Raw genomic sequence first — 14,228 nt, forward strand, 5'->3', positions numbered from 1 at the left:
TATGTTCATTTTACTTTTGTTAATGTGAGAAAAAGTGTGTGGCCATATTTGAAATTATGCCGTTGCTAGAAGAACTTATTTTTGGGCAAAATGTGCGGAAATTGAAATGAATAAACATTTGTTTAATTGTGCACGAGTGTATGTGTGTGTGTGTGTGTGTGTGTGTGTGTGTGTGTGTGTGTGTGTGTGTGTGTGTCTGCACACACTGCTTCAATAAGCAGACTTATCTTGAACTATTATTGATATATGGATGATCCTTTCAAATATAATCCGTTTTCTCATATGATGACTATGACTCAAATAACTTCCATTTTGTTATTGATCTATGTTCAATTTTCAAAATTCTGCCGAGATATTCTTAGTTGTATTAGATTCTACTTTAAGTTGTAGATGATAATGTTGAAAGGAGGGATACAATTTCAATATTTATTCTTTATTATTTGCTTTTAATAATAACTATATTGTTCTATCTGGCTTTCCTGTTTAGGGGTGTTAGAAATTTTGGAGAGGATTATTAACGGGGTTTCGATTTACGCATAGTATTTTTGGGCTGAGTCAATTTTAGAGGAATTCTTTTAGCAAAAAAGGTTTTTAGGTTTATCATTGAATGTGAGAAAACGAGAGACATGTTATATGATAAACAAAAACAAAATAATGAGTTCACAAAGCATACCTTCACAAAATAAATATTTTATATATGTTTAAAATGGAAGTTTATAGCTATAGGAAAAAACGTAGAATGTTTGTGAATATTTTAGTGTCCTTATAAAAAAAGAGATTCATTAGTTGAAATATTGAAGAAGTCAGAGATGATAGTTAAAGTGCCGAGCATTACATGAGTCAGAAAATCGTAATCAAAACTTCTATGCGCAATTATATAAATTATATTTTATAAAAAGTTGTTAATGTTCATTGTTTTTCATATTAGAAAGAAAATTCAGTGAGTAAGGTTAAGAATATTTCAATGAATAAGTTGGTTTGGTGCTTGTTAAGATAAAGTCAACAAATCGATTTTTTTTTTAAATATGTAGTTTTAAACAAAAATAACAGCACTTACTTGTCATGTCGAAAATGGTAATATCTCAAAAATTACGAGAATTCATCTAGTAGAAAATTACTTGTAGTTAAAATAATTTTTATAGAAAATTTTGGGGAAATTGCATTTTCCCTAGATGTGAACACCTTGAAGATTGCGAAAACATGGAACATACTTATTTCCCTTTTCACCACTTTAATGGCTTCCAACATTTGTAACCTATGGTGTCAGACTTTTTTGGTCCTCCAACTAAAGGAGGGTGGACCTGTAAATTCGCCCTTGCCCCTTGATCCGTACATCCATCCACACTTTTCTCAATAACTACACATTGAAATTATTTGAAAGTTTGTACAAACATTAAACATGATACAAGTAAAAAAGTAACAGAACAGATTTTCCGGGCAAACTGATTCCTCCCCTAGGGGTGCCTTTGAGGTTAAAATGGATAAAATTGACACTTTTGTGCTTATTACAAAAAATTGATGCCTTGAATTTTTATAAAACTTTCTGTAAAGTTATAACTACCTGATTTCTATATAATTTTGTTTGTCTATACTTCACAATAACTCTTGGGTCTGCCCCAGGTGCGCTTTTGGGGCTAATAAAGACACTCCATTTTTGGGACTATTTTACCATATTTGTCCAAAATTTTCTGTGTATGTCTATTTAGCAGTTTGCATGGTGCTGAACTCAAATTTAAATATGTTAAGGCTTTGGGGATTTTTGGGGCTAAATGGAGGGTGGGGGGCAGATGATGATTTCTTTTTTTGCATGATGCAGAACTCAAATTTACATATGTTAAGGCTTAAAACTGCACCGTTTGTTCATTTTCACCAGGATTTGACATCCCTGGAGACTTTTGGAGCTAAATTGGGGGTGGGGTGGGGGCAAATGCTGAACTTAGTCATTTTTTTTATAACTTGTTCACTGTGCACTCACGGGGGACTATGCATGCTTCACTTGTTTTTTACTAAAAACGCAAGAGCAGTTGTTCTAATCAATGAATTTTCATAATTTTTGGATATATTAATATTTCCTACATAACAATTAAGTAATTAATGCTGTTTTTGCTTAAAAAATTGATCTGTCAACTCTATTAACAAGCACCGTTGGTTTTAAATGAGTAGACGAAAACAAAAGATTTCAGCAGTATGTATGTTAATATGTGTCACACTTTGTAAGTATGAGTATGCAAGACTATGAGTATGCAAAGGTTAACATGCCAGTAGGCTAAAAGCCCGATGAAGGACGGGTGTGCGAGTACACCAGTTCGTGGATTTCGGCTCAATTGGTTTATTGAAGAAAAATCTGGCTTTTTAAGGTTTCAAAGTGGCTCCCAGAAAGACCATTTTGAATAAATTCCAAAAGTTCTCTGATTGGTCCAAAATATAATTATTTGTTTTTCTTCAGAACAATGTATGTGTAGGTGATATGCACACAAACGAGTTTAGTCATTTCAATTTAGACATCGATGTGTAAAAATCGGCGGCCACAGCCTGAAACATTTTTTTACTTTGATTTTTTCTTTCACAGAGGAGAAACTCAAGCATCGACTATCTTCACCTGAAGATAACTACCGACAGATCTTTGGCATTCTTGTTAAAAGTTAGTTTCAATAAAGTTGTATGATCTTTTCTGCCCACGAATTTTCAAATTAACTTGAACAGTCTGTTGCATGTGTCCGTCTCTTCAAACTGAACCCACCATTCTCTCCACGGCTCCTTTTATGCACCTGGTATAATCTCATTTGTATAGAAATGGCAAGCGTCTTCATTACTCATGCGTGATCATAAAGCACAAAAGCAACTGCTAGTCGCCATTTTTTTTTTCTTTTTCCTGTCAAGCGACCGAACCCTACAAAACACAACCATATGCTATTCAGGTAAGTTACAGTTCTCTCTACAAACAGTCAAAAAATAAACTTTCTATCTTTCCTTTTCTTCATTTGGATACAATCTAACTTCCTTCCATCTAAACCAAACAGTGTAGATAATTAAATAGATCCTTCTTTTGTTGTTGCTACAAAAATGTTTTGTTTTTTCTTTTGTGCGATGATTTTCATTGCATATTAATGAAATATAAGAGTTGGTCTTAACAGCTTTCCTCGGACCATTCAACTGGTCATTGTTTTTTTTAAGTTCTATTAATGAGAATGAGTTCGAAATGTTGAGAAACTCTTTCATGAGTGAATTAAGGTTGATCCTTCTCCCATCTAAATCCTAAAAAAAGTAATCAAAAACATAATATTACGATGGAGAAATGTATAAAAAAAAAAAAATTACATGACTGAAGTCATGAACTTAAAAAAATACTTTCATTTTGTGGAATTGGTATTTATCACCCTCTCACTGTGGGAAGATGTGACACAAGGTGGCAAGATGGGAATTGTTCCCTTAAAGTTGTACTTAGATATTCAAGGACTACTTCCATTGTCTTTCACATATTCGCTATACTTGCAGGCTTACCTCATGATATACAGAGCAGCAGAGCTCAGTGATTGCATACAAAGTCAGGGAAGGTTTTGCTTAGAACACACAATAGACTCGTTGGGTCAGTACTTCTTTATATCTATCATTAAATTTATAATTTCTCAACTTTGACATTGATTGATAAATTTCAAAATGTCCAACTCTTCCCCGTGGTGTTAGATGCAGTGGTAACCTGATAGTCAGAGCTACCTGACTAATAGAGTCCTGGAAAAATCTAGAAAGAGTCATCACCATGATCCGTCATGCTCTGGTCTATGAAGTGAATATAACAATGTTGAATCTGCACATGTGCAACCACCGTTCCTTTGTGTGTTCTGTATGCAATCTGTGAACCTTAATGTTCTGGATGAATGGGGCTAAAACCTTGGAATTTTATGTATAGTAAATAGCTACAGCCAACGAGGAGGACAGCAAAGTAAACAATTCTGAAACATATGAAACAAGATCTTTAGTCAGCTCTGCAAAATAGTTTAATTCACTCAACAACAACAACAGCTGCAGTTAACCAACACACATCTACAAGTATATTTCATACACACACACACAGACATGTACACACACACACACACACACACACCATTTTTTCTCACACTAATATCTAATGAACACTCATGTTAGCTCAGCAAAATATAACCTCAAAACTAGCAAGAACTTCTAACATATCATGCTAGCCCTGCAAACATCACCTTAGTATGAGTGGAACTTTTCACAATGTCAATTCTGATAAACTATATGCTAAATCTCTACTACTAGCCTGGGTGCCCGGCGTTGCCCAGGTGTTCGGAGGTGTGTGTTGAGAAAAAAGAATACAATTTGACAGCCAAAACAATATAACACAAGTATCCAATAACACAATATCAGAACAATATTTTTTCTTTACAAACTAGTAAGAGAGATGTACTGATATCATGCGATACTTTTCTACATGCAAGGATTGTAACTCTTTGACATAGGAACACACAGAACAGTCATTACGAGTTTCAATTGTAACAGCATGCCTTAACAACACGCCGGACCTTACCTTATGTTAATAAATCATTAATATAGCAACAATGTCTCCGTCATAACTAACTCATTTCTTCCCTTGGAGTTGTCTCCCTTGCATTGTGTTAAAAAAAAAAAAAAAATTTTTTTAATTTAAATATACGTAGGTACGATCCGCTGTCCTGTAAAACAATTTTTTCATTAATATTAACAATTAGCATAGATATCCCGAAAAATCGAGTCATAGCCTTAAAAAAATATGGGTGCTAAAATCGTATTTTCAAGTTAAATTAAAATCGTATGTTCAAGTTAAATTAAAGTTTTCAATTGTAAGGTTAAAGTACAGAATAGGTACAAAACACCCTCCCCTCCCAATTTTAAGAATGGCTCTTTAAATAATAACGTTATTATTTCAGCAGGGATCAATAAGTGCATGAGTACCAAAATATCTTAGTGACCCCTGAAGATTGAACTTTCTTTATGATCTACAGACCCACCCTCAAACCCACGGTTCGATTCTTGCAATATAGAGCTAACCCCCTCTTTTCCTTAGTAGAGGAAAGGAAACGTATTTAACATTTAAAGAAGATCGCGGCATGCAGTGATCGAAACACCCAAGACAGGAATAATTGCCTGATTAATTAAAATAATACAAATATGTCTTCCTTAATTTCTTTTATCTTGAATAATTCACACAGCAAATTCATTTTTCTGGCCTATGTAATAAATTCTTTATTTGTTGTAATTATTTTTCTGTTCAATATACAGGTTGGAACGATAAATTTGTCGCCCTAAAGAAAACAACACTACAGCTTTATTTTAAAACTTTTATTGAAAAAATCAATTCAGGTAACTTGATTATGTAGTAGAGCTAACATCTATTTAATGTAGCCACCTTCAGCCTCAATCACCGTCTCAATACAGGTCCAGAAGTGGAAGCATGCCTTTTCCACAAGCACCAGCAGGAGGTCAGCAAATGCTCGACAGATGGTGGCGATCAGGCTGGCTTCGGTTTTGTGGGAGGTCATATTGGTGATGTTCTCGACATATGATCAAATTAAGTAGTTCAGCGGGTTCAAGTCGAGGGAGGAGGTGGGGCAGTGAGAGAACAGTAGAACTAGCCCAAGTTGCAACACAATTCAAAACATTGTGTGCCGATTTGAAGACTAAGAAGCTGTACTTGATCTTCTACAAGCTGGCAGACCTGAAAACGTCATCACAAATGAAAATAGGGAAAGCATGACAAAGAACGTGGAGCAGCATCCTGAAACATCGATTCAACAATGTTCCACTGAACTTGGGAATGGTAAAACTCACTACACACTATTCTGCGCAGTTTAAAACTCTTTCCCTATAAAGTGCAGCTTGTTTAGCACCTGAACCCTGAAGATTTTCAAACAAGGGTTCAATATGCAGTTCAAATGCAAGAAATTGTCCGAAATGACCATAATTTTCTGCAAAAGTTGACTATGTCAGATGAGGCCCATCTTTATTTGAATGAATTCGTTAACAAACAAAATTACAGATTTTAGGGCTCTGAAAATCCAAAGGAAATTCATCAAAATCAGTTGCATCCCATAATGTACACTGTATGGTGTGCAGTAACAGAGGAGAAGATTATTGGACCTTTTTTTTTTTTGAAGATCAAGACGAAAATGTTGTCATTGTTACTGGAGGGAGATACCAGGCTATGATTACAGATTTCCTGCAGCCAAAAATTCAAAATAGGCCTGGATTATGGTTCAAACAAGATGGGGCAATGGCACATTGGCACATATGGCAAGAGAAACCATGGAGCTTCCCAGGAATGCTTTGGCAATGCATTATCTCTCGCCATGGCAATGTCAAATGACCACCACGTTCCCCAGACTTGACTAGCTCCAACTTTTTCTTGTGTGGATATCTTAAAGAAAGAGTCTATGTTAACAAACCTCAAACACTGCAAGAATTATAGGAAAACATCAGAAACGAAACAAGGGAGTTAAATTGCAATCTAAAAATTCTGCAATCTGTCATGAATAATGTTTTGGAAAGAGTATAAATATGTGAAGCTGAAAATGGGCAAAATTTAAAAGACATTATTTTTCATAAATAAAGACTGTTTGTAATTTTTTCCAATGTTTAAAGAATCTATTTGAGTTCAAAACTCTTCAGTGACTTTTTGGACACCATGTATAAATAGATTTTAAAATCATATAAATTGTTTTTTTTTATTATGGTATAAAGAATTGATTGAACAGTATTGGATGCTTTCAGATGAAATTTATGAAAAAACTTGGGCTTAGTGGAAATTATAATGACGCGTAAATAAAAGAAAAGTAAAACAAAAAAAACAACTTAAAAAAATAAACTCTTCTTTTTCTTTGTGCTCGTCAAGAGGTATGGTAGAGTTCGCATAATGTGTTTTTGTCTACATTTGGTCTGAATGAAGGCCTTTTTATGAAGATCATTGTGCAAGATGTCTACCCATGATCGTCTTTCTTCACAGTCGCTTCCAAGTAACTTCAAATTTAGTTTTGTGATGGCATCATTGTTGCCTATAGCATGAGTACAAGCAACAACAGCAACAGTGATAGCTAGGTTCGACTTTGACAAGAAGACACTAGAATTCAATATGGTGACTGCTGCACACACATGGACTTAATATGACACACACACATATATAACTACTTACACGCACATATGTAACTACACACACACACACACACACACACACACACACACACATATAACTACTTACACTTCCCCTGCCTGCAACATCCGTGTACTGTACACAAATATTCTTCATATATGAATATCTTTCCTATCCTTGCAAACAGGACATTCATCGTTCCTTCACATATGAACATTGTTCTTTTCCCTACTAATGGGACATTTATTTAAGACCATATTGCTTTTCTAACCTTTTGTCTTCGTCCATAGTCATGGACATATTCTTTTATGAACACTCTTCCCTTTCATTCCTCATTTTATTTATGTGTTAACAAAGACGACTCAATAAAGTTGTTTTAAATATTAGAAATGGACTTCCTCTCATTTTTCAGTCACCATTCCCTCATTTGGCACTCGATTGGCATTTTTGTAATGTAGTAATTGGATTGTGCAAGATTTTATTTTTCTACATATTTTTTGTTGCAATCAGAACATATTTTTAGAGCAGATCTGTAAACCTTTTGTAGAATAGAAAGACAAAGTGTCATTCTAACATTTAAGAAAAAATTTATTGATTATCTTCGTTAGTAAGAGTGGAAAAAGGGAGAGATAATAGTAGCATGAGTCCATGTGTATGGACAAGGGCCAAAGGTTTGACAGTTCTGCTGGAAGGAAAGAGTTCAAGTAGGTATGTTAAAGTTAGGGTCTAGCAGTAGCCAAAGTCGAACCTAGGACCAAAGGCCTAGGAGAATTCTGCTATGCTACAAATGAGAAGTTTGGGTATTAGTTCATGCCCTGTGAAGTATGTTGTCAGTATCGAAAGACAGAAAGGAAGAGAGAAAGAGAGAGAGAGTTGCTGTGTATTTAACCTTTTTATAAATTCTGTCACATGCTCAGCTTACCTTGGAGATCTGATTAAGCAAGTCCTAAAGGAAGTTAATTGCTAGCACCAATCAGCACTGATCTTATAAACCAAACTAACAAACTGTAAAGTGTTGCTGGTGATACACTTTCCATCTGTCAAACTGTGACTTTTGTTACACACGTATGTCTGTATACACATCTTAATAAATTAATTCCTTTTGATAACTTATTTTATTTATCTCCTCTCCTGAAGGTTAGACACAAGGTCAAGTGTGGGTTTGATGAAAGTGTTTCTATGGAATGAACTGGATCTGAACTTGGCACACCTTGGTTTTTATTTAACTCTTTCTCTGACGAGGGATTTTAAATATGAAATTAATTAGCATTTCAACTTAAACAAAAAAAAAAAGAGAAAAGAATTTTTTTTGCATCTAAGCATGTTTTTTTACTCTCATTCATATTAAATGTCTGTGTTGTTCTTGGCTCTACACTTAGATGCCCCTGCTTCAAAATAGCTTCTACCAAAGCCAGGGACCACACCACAGAGTTTTGTCCAGAATTTATGTGGTAGAAACCCTTTTCTTATGGACGATGGAGTTGGGATTTTCACAAGGAATGTATCACATAGTTTCTCTTTCAATAATCTGGATAAGACTTTAAACTGGAATATATGGATGCAGGAACATAAAGGTAATATAATTCCAGTTGGTTTGGGGTTGGTGTGAGAAGGAAAGAACATCATTTGGTTTTGACTCAAACTCTTTGTATTTTCCCAGGAAAATAGTTGAGCGAAAAGCAATAAGCTTTCAGTGTGCACGTGAGTGGTGTGCTAGTCGCCTGTGCATCAATATGTGGCGGAGCACCAAAAGGTGTGAAGGTGCCAATCGACTGTAAAATTGATAATGTAGACATAAAGCAAAAAGATAACAGCAATAGCAAAGAAGGATGATAAACACAGATGATCAGTTAAAGACAATGTGTATCATGTTTTTATTTTTACCAAGGTAAAAAAGGTAAAATCTACAGCAATGGATTCAGGATCAGTCTGAGCAAGTACAGGCGTCTTGTGAGGTTGAGATTCTTGAATTGCTCGTCCCTGAGATATGATGATGCGCCTCAGATTGATTTGTCATATAGATGGGATCTAATGCTGAAAACTGGGAGCCAGACATCAGTGGGCACTAGTATGGATAGCTAGACTTCAGTGGGCACCGAAACAGGCAGCTGGACGTCAGTGCATACTGGAACAGATAACTGAATGTCAGTGGGTACTGGAACAGGTAACTGAGACTGAAAATGGGTAACTGGACATCTGTGGGCACTAGAACAGGTACTTGAATGTCAATGGGCACTAAAACTGGTATCAGAACGTGAGTGGATATTGGAACTGGTAATAGGATGTCAATAAACACTGAAATGGATAGCTGGACATCGCAAGAGAAAGCTGGAGTCACTAGGAGCTGCATAAGTGAGCCGGAGGCTTTGCTATGAAAGCCACTTGTTCCATGGAGAGCTGTTCATGCTACAGTCGACAAGCTTGATAAACAAATGAATGACTATACTTAATTTTTGGCCGGGTTCTAACAGGCAAAAAAGTATGTGGCGTTTATTGCCTAAATATATATTTTTTATTTTTCATCCAAAAATAAATAGTCTCTTATTTTGTTTCCTTGCGAAAAATTGAGTTTCGTGTTTTTTTCTTTATTGTTGAAGAAAAGGTTCTTGCTATTTTTAGCACATTATGGCATATTTCCGGGAGTGTCGAGTTTCAGCCGATGGCATGTTTTTGTTTACAAATATGGGAGTGGTTAGGTAGCACACCACACCACGACAAATATGCTGATCGAACTACAACTTATAGCACAAGATATTGTGCATGCATATAAACAAAATAGATCTATCATGCAACTGCTACAATCCAAAAATAAAGAACATCAACCTTGACTTTGCTTTTTTTTTTTTTTTTTTTTTTGAATAATTTTTAATTTTCTTCCTTTGGGAGATGGTGGGGAACGAGATATTAAAAACTCGATACTGGATGAGAGTTGGGGGGGGGCATAAAAAACACGCCAGATGTTAAAAACATCGAAGACATTAACAGTTAATTGTTCTTATTTAATGAAATATTAAAAGAAAAAAAAAGGGAACACCCAAAACTACTGGAAAAAGAAAAAGAAAAGAAAAAAACGTAGGAATCGGTATAGAAAGCAGAAAGAAAAAAGAAAAAAAAAGAAAACGTCTTATTGTGGAAATAGATTTGCGTTCTAACTTCATCAGACAGACTTTAGTGTGACAGGGAGGATATATATTTACAAATATATCCACGAATCATTAAAAGAACATTTTCTTAGGAAACGCAGAGTTATGCCCCTTGAATATATCCATCCTCACCTCATTTTCAATAGTGTACACACAAAAAAGTTGTCGAAAGAAAAATCGCAGATGCCAGTCGATATTTTATGGACGCATAAAGGTAAAACATAAGCAAAACATTTTCATTTTATTTTTCAAAACAGTAACATTTGTAAAACATATTCAAACGGTTGTTTTTTCTTGTAAACTCACGTAATACATTATTAATACATATATTGTTTACATGACATGAGTTTACAATGAATTGCTCTTCCATCGAAATGACAGTTATGTAACGTTGCGTTGTCACGTATTGTAATTATCCTGTTTATCGTTGTATTGTATTTAATCCGACATTTTTTTTATTTTTTTCATTTTAGTCCTTCTCTCCTGATGACCTTCACTTTGCTAAAACGTGGGCTGAAGATCTCCAGTTTCTTTGGGGTTGCCGCGGGTTCAGCCTATTTTCTCCAGAAAAATGATTGGGAACTGTCGACTCTTGGAATCTTCCGATTTGGACGCGCAGGATTAGCGGTTAGTATATATATATATATATATATATATATATATATATATATATATATATATATATTGCAAAAATGCCTTAATATTTATTTAATGCCCGAATCTTGATTCTGTTGTCTGTTTCAGCTTTATTTTAGTCACTCAAATTTGTTATGTTTTAGTAAAAAATAAAAATGAATAAATAACATAAAAAATAATGAGTTGTAGCGATATTCACTGTATGCGTGAAACGGAAACGCCTAAATGAAAACTAGCACAGAAAATATAGTCGACTTCTTTACCAACCAGCCTAAGGACGATAACTCAAGTTCATAAAATTCTTATTTCATCATTTCTTTTTCTTTTTTTTTTTTTTTTTTTTTTTTTTTTTTAATATTTTCACTCTCTACCCCCAAATACTCAAAGAGTGTTTTCCTTTGCTTTTGTATTTACCCCTAAAAATTGATCTATGTTCTCTAATTACAAAATTATGGACTCGCTCGCGTTATTTGTCCTAAGCTTCGTTCTCAACTTGTTTGTAAAGATGGCGACTATATTTTTCTGATTGAGTTTTCATTTCGTTTGACGTATAGGTTAAACCGCTATAACTTATCTAATGTTATTTATTTATTTATTTATTTATTTTACTAAAACATCAACTGAGTAAAATTAAACTGTTTCACTCTAAATAATTTGGGTGACTGAAATAAGAATCAACCGGTTCTTTAATATGATGGGGGCGCATGAATAAATTAATGTGTTCTTTTTTTGATTTAGGAGTACTTGACTTTTGCTTTCAAAATTTACTTCACCCCTAGCCATATCTAAGGTATTTGACAGGGTTTAACACAATGGTCTTCTCATGAAAATAATATCATATGGACCTATACTTAACATAATCAAATCCTTCTTAAATAAGAGAAAAATCCAGGTTTCCTTGATGGCCGTACATCAAAACAACATGATATAAATGCGGGTGTTCCATAGGAGTCAATCCTTGGACCTTTATTATTCCTGATATTCATAAACGACCTCTTTGATAAATATTTTTCTGAAATGGGGATATTTGCTGATGACACCACGTTCTATAACAGATACGAGGGTAAAACTAATGAACTCATATCTAAGGAAATGGATAAAACTCTAGAGGGCGACCTCCAGTTTCTAGTGGAATGGAGCCGTAACTGGTTGGTAATATTCAATGTTGCCAAGACTAAGCTTCTTTGCTTTAATAATTACAAGAAACCTTCTCAATTACTGATTGCCATGGTTAAGGATAAACTGCCTAAAAGTACTTCCCTCAAGTTTCTAGGGCTAACATTCACAGACAACATGAATTAGAACAAATACATTGAAGTAATTGCCAAGGCTGCTGCGAAGAAGGTGGGCTCTCCCTACCATGCTAAAAGGCTACTCACACCTGAAAGTATCCTGCATCTCTACAAGTTCACTGTTCACCCATGCATGGAGTATTGTTGCCACATCTGGGCTGACTAGTCTCTTGCTCCAAGACAGAGTTCAAAAAAGAGTCGCCAACCTAATAGGTTCTGCACTATCAACTAAACTCCAATCTCTGTACCATTGCATGGCATCTTTGTGCCTGTTTTACAAGTATTTCAATGGCAAGTGCTCTGACAAACTCAAAGCACTAGTACTCCCTCGACAACAATACTTTTGACAAACCCGACAAGCAGCAGAATCCCACCCCTACACTGTAGGGATCCTTAGATGTCGTAAAGCATTCTACTTAAATAGTTTTTTTCCTCAGACTGCTGCACTTCCAAATTCCCTCTTGGTCTCCTGCTTCTAACATGCAGAAATTTAAGTAATGCAAACAGACATCTCGCTACCCAATTCCCTAAATGGTATTCCTACAAATCTGGTCCTAAATAGTAGCTCCTCATTACTAAGTGACTCTGTGCCTTGGTTGGGGTGAAGAAAAAAAAAAAAGAGTAAAAAAAAAATATATATAAATTACACAGCACTTTTATTATAAATCTTGAAAAACATCACTTGAAACAAAAAGTATTTCCCAGTTTTTATTAGCAATATACAAATTTAATGCAACATATGTTTTATTTTAATCAATACAAATATTTATCTTAATATTAGCATCAAGTGTAAGACTATCTCCGATAATAATCTGCAACAAAAAGATTGCCAAAGAAAGGAAAACAATGTCCTTATATAAACATCAAGTTATATTTCTCAAGTTTTGAGATATTGATTAATTATTTGGATTATTTCGACTACTATTCTCATCATCGGTATTATTCTCACAACGTTTTGGCCGATGTAACCCCCAACCTTCAAGTGTATCTTGTTGGGATCTGTTGCATAATGAATAAAGTACTAGACAAGATTAAATTGTAAATGACATTCTTCTAGAGGTGGAAGGTTCAATCCTCAGTGTTGGCAATATTAAGAATACAATTATTTAAGACTTTTAATTGGTCATTGTTGACAGAATGAGAGCATGCTACCCATGTGGATTAAATAAAAGGTTCTATTCATATTTCTGTGCCGATTCCCGAGTTCAACAAGATTTATCTGAAGAAGAAAAAAGGTTACACTGACCGAAAAGTAAGAATAACATTCAAGATGAGAATAGTAATCCCAATAATCATAATAATATAAATAAATTACATATATTTATTTGTATGATCTACACATTTGGATGTAGGTGTCTAGAAGTTAAGATAGTGAAGAAAGGAATTAAATAGCAATAGTAATAAGAATAAGTGTCAGCTGCTGGGAATATTTTCTTGGGGCAGTATATATCCAAGTGAAGATAACCTTGCTGGATATGAAGAAAATAGATTGCCATGATTTGGTTATAAGGACAAATTTCTTTAAAATTTAAATCAATTTTAATAATATCACATGGTCCTGAAACAGTTCTGAAAACAGGACTACAAAATAATGTTCAGTCAGTAAACACGTGTAATAAAATTGAGCTGAGGTCTTTCATCTTGCCTTTTGTCCAAGTCATAATATACTGTCAGAGATTAATTCTAATATTAAACACATAACAACTTAACCATGTTTTCCTAGCTTCATAAATCAAGAAAATATGATTACATCGCTAGTAAAAACCTGGAGGATGAGTTATTTGTACAGTTTTGTCCTTTGCTGACTATTCTGGTCATTATTCAAGTGGTCTGAGGCATAGTTTTAAATCCTGTATGTTTCGCATTTTTCACTTTGTGTTTTTTTTTTGTTTATAACCAGCCCTGTTGACTAAATTAATAATCTTTCTTTTGTTTTTTTTTTTTGTGATATTACACATGCAAACATTAGCATTAAAAATATATATATGCATTCATTTTTACACTTATAACTATTTA

The 14,228-nt window shown here is 34.4% G+C and overlaps 1 protein-coding gene across 1 annotated transcript in view; it reads left to right on the forward strand.

Annotated features, from left to right (window-relative positions):
* The first annotated feature begins 10,361 nt into the window (after positions 1–10,361).
* LOC145261815 (aarF domain-containing protein kinase 1-like) overlaps positions 10,362–14,228 on the forward strand; it is a 35,866-nt gene continuing 31,999 nt past the window's right edge. The window contains exons 1-2 of the mRNA XM_080119790.1: positions 10,362–10,498; positions 10,758–10,911. Of these exons, the coding sequence (XP_079975916.1) occupies positions 10,771–10,911 (141 nt within the window). The 5' untranslated portion in view covers positions 10,362–10,498; positions 10,758–10,770. The remainder of the gene's footprint in view (positions 10,499–10,757; positions 10,912–14,228) is intronic.

This window comes from Euprymna scolopes, chromosome 1 (assembly GCF_053919585.1).
Source record: "Euprymna scolopes isolate OS-2025 chromosome 1, ASM5391958v1, whole genome shotgun sequence".
In the NCBI taxonomy this organism is placed as follows: Eukaryota; Metazoa; Mollusca; class Cephalopoda; order Sepiida; family Sepiolidae; genus Euprymna; species Euprymna scolopes.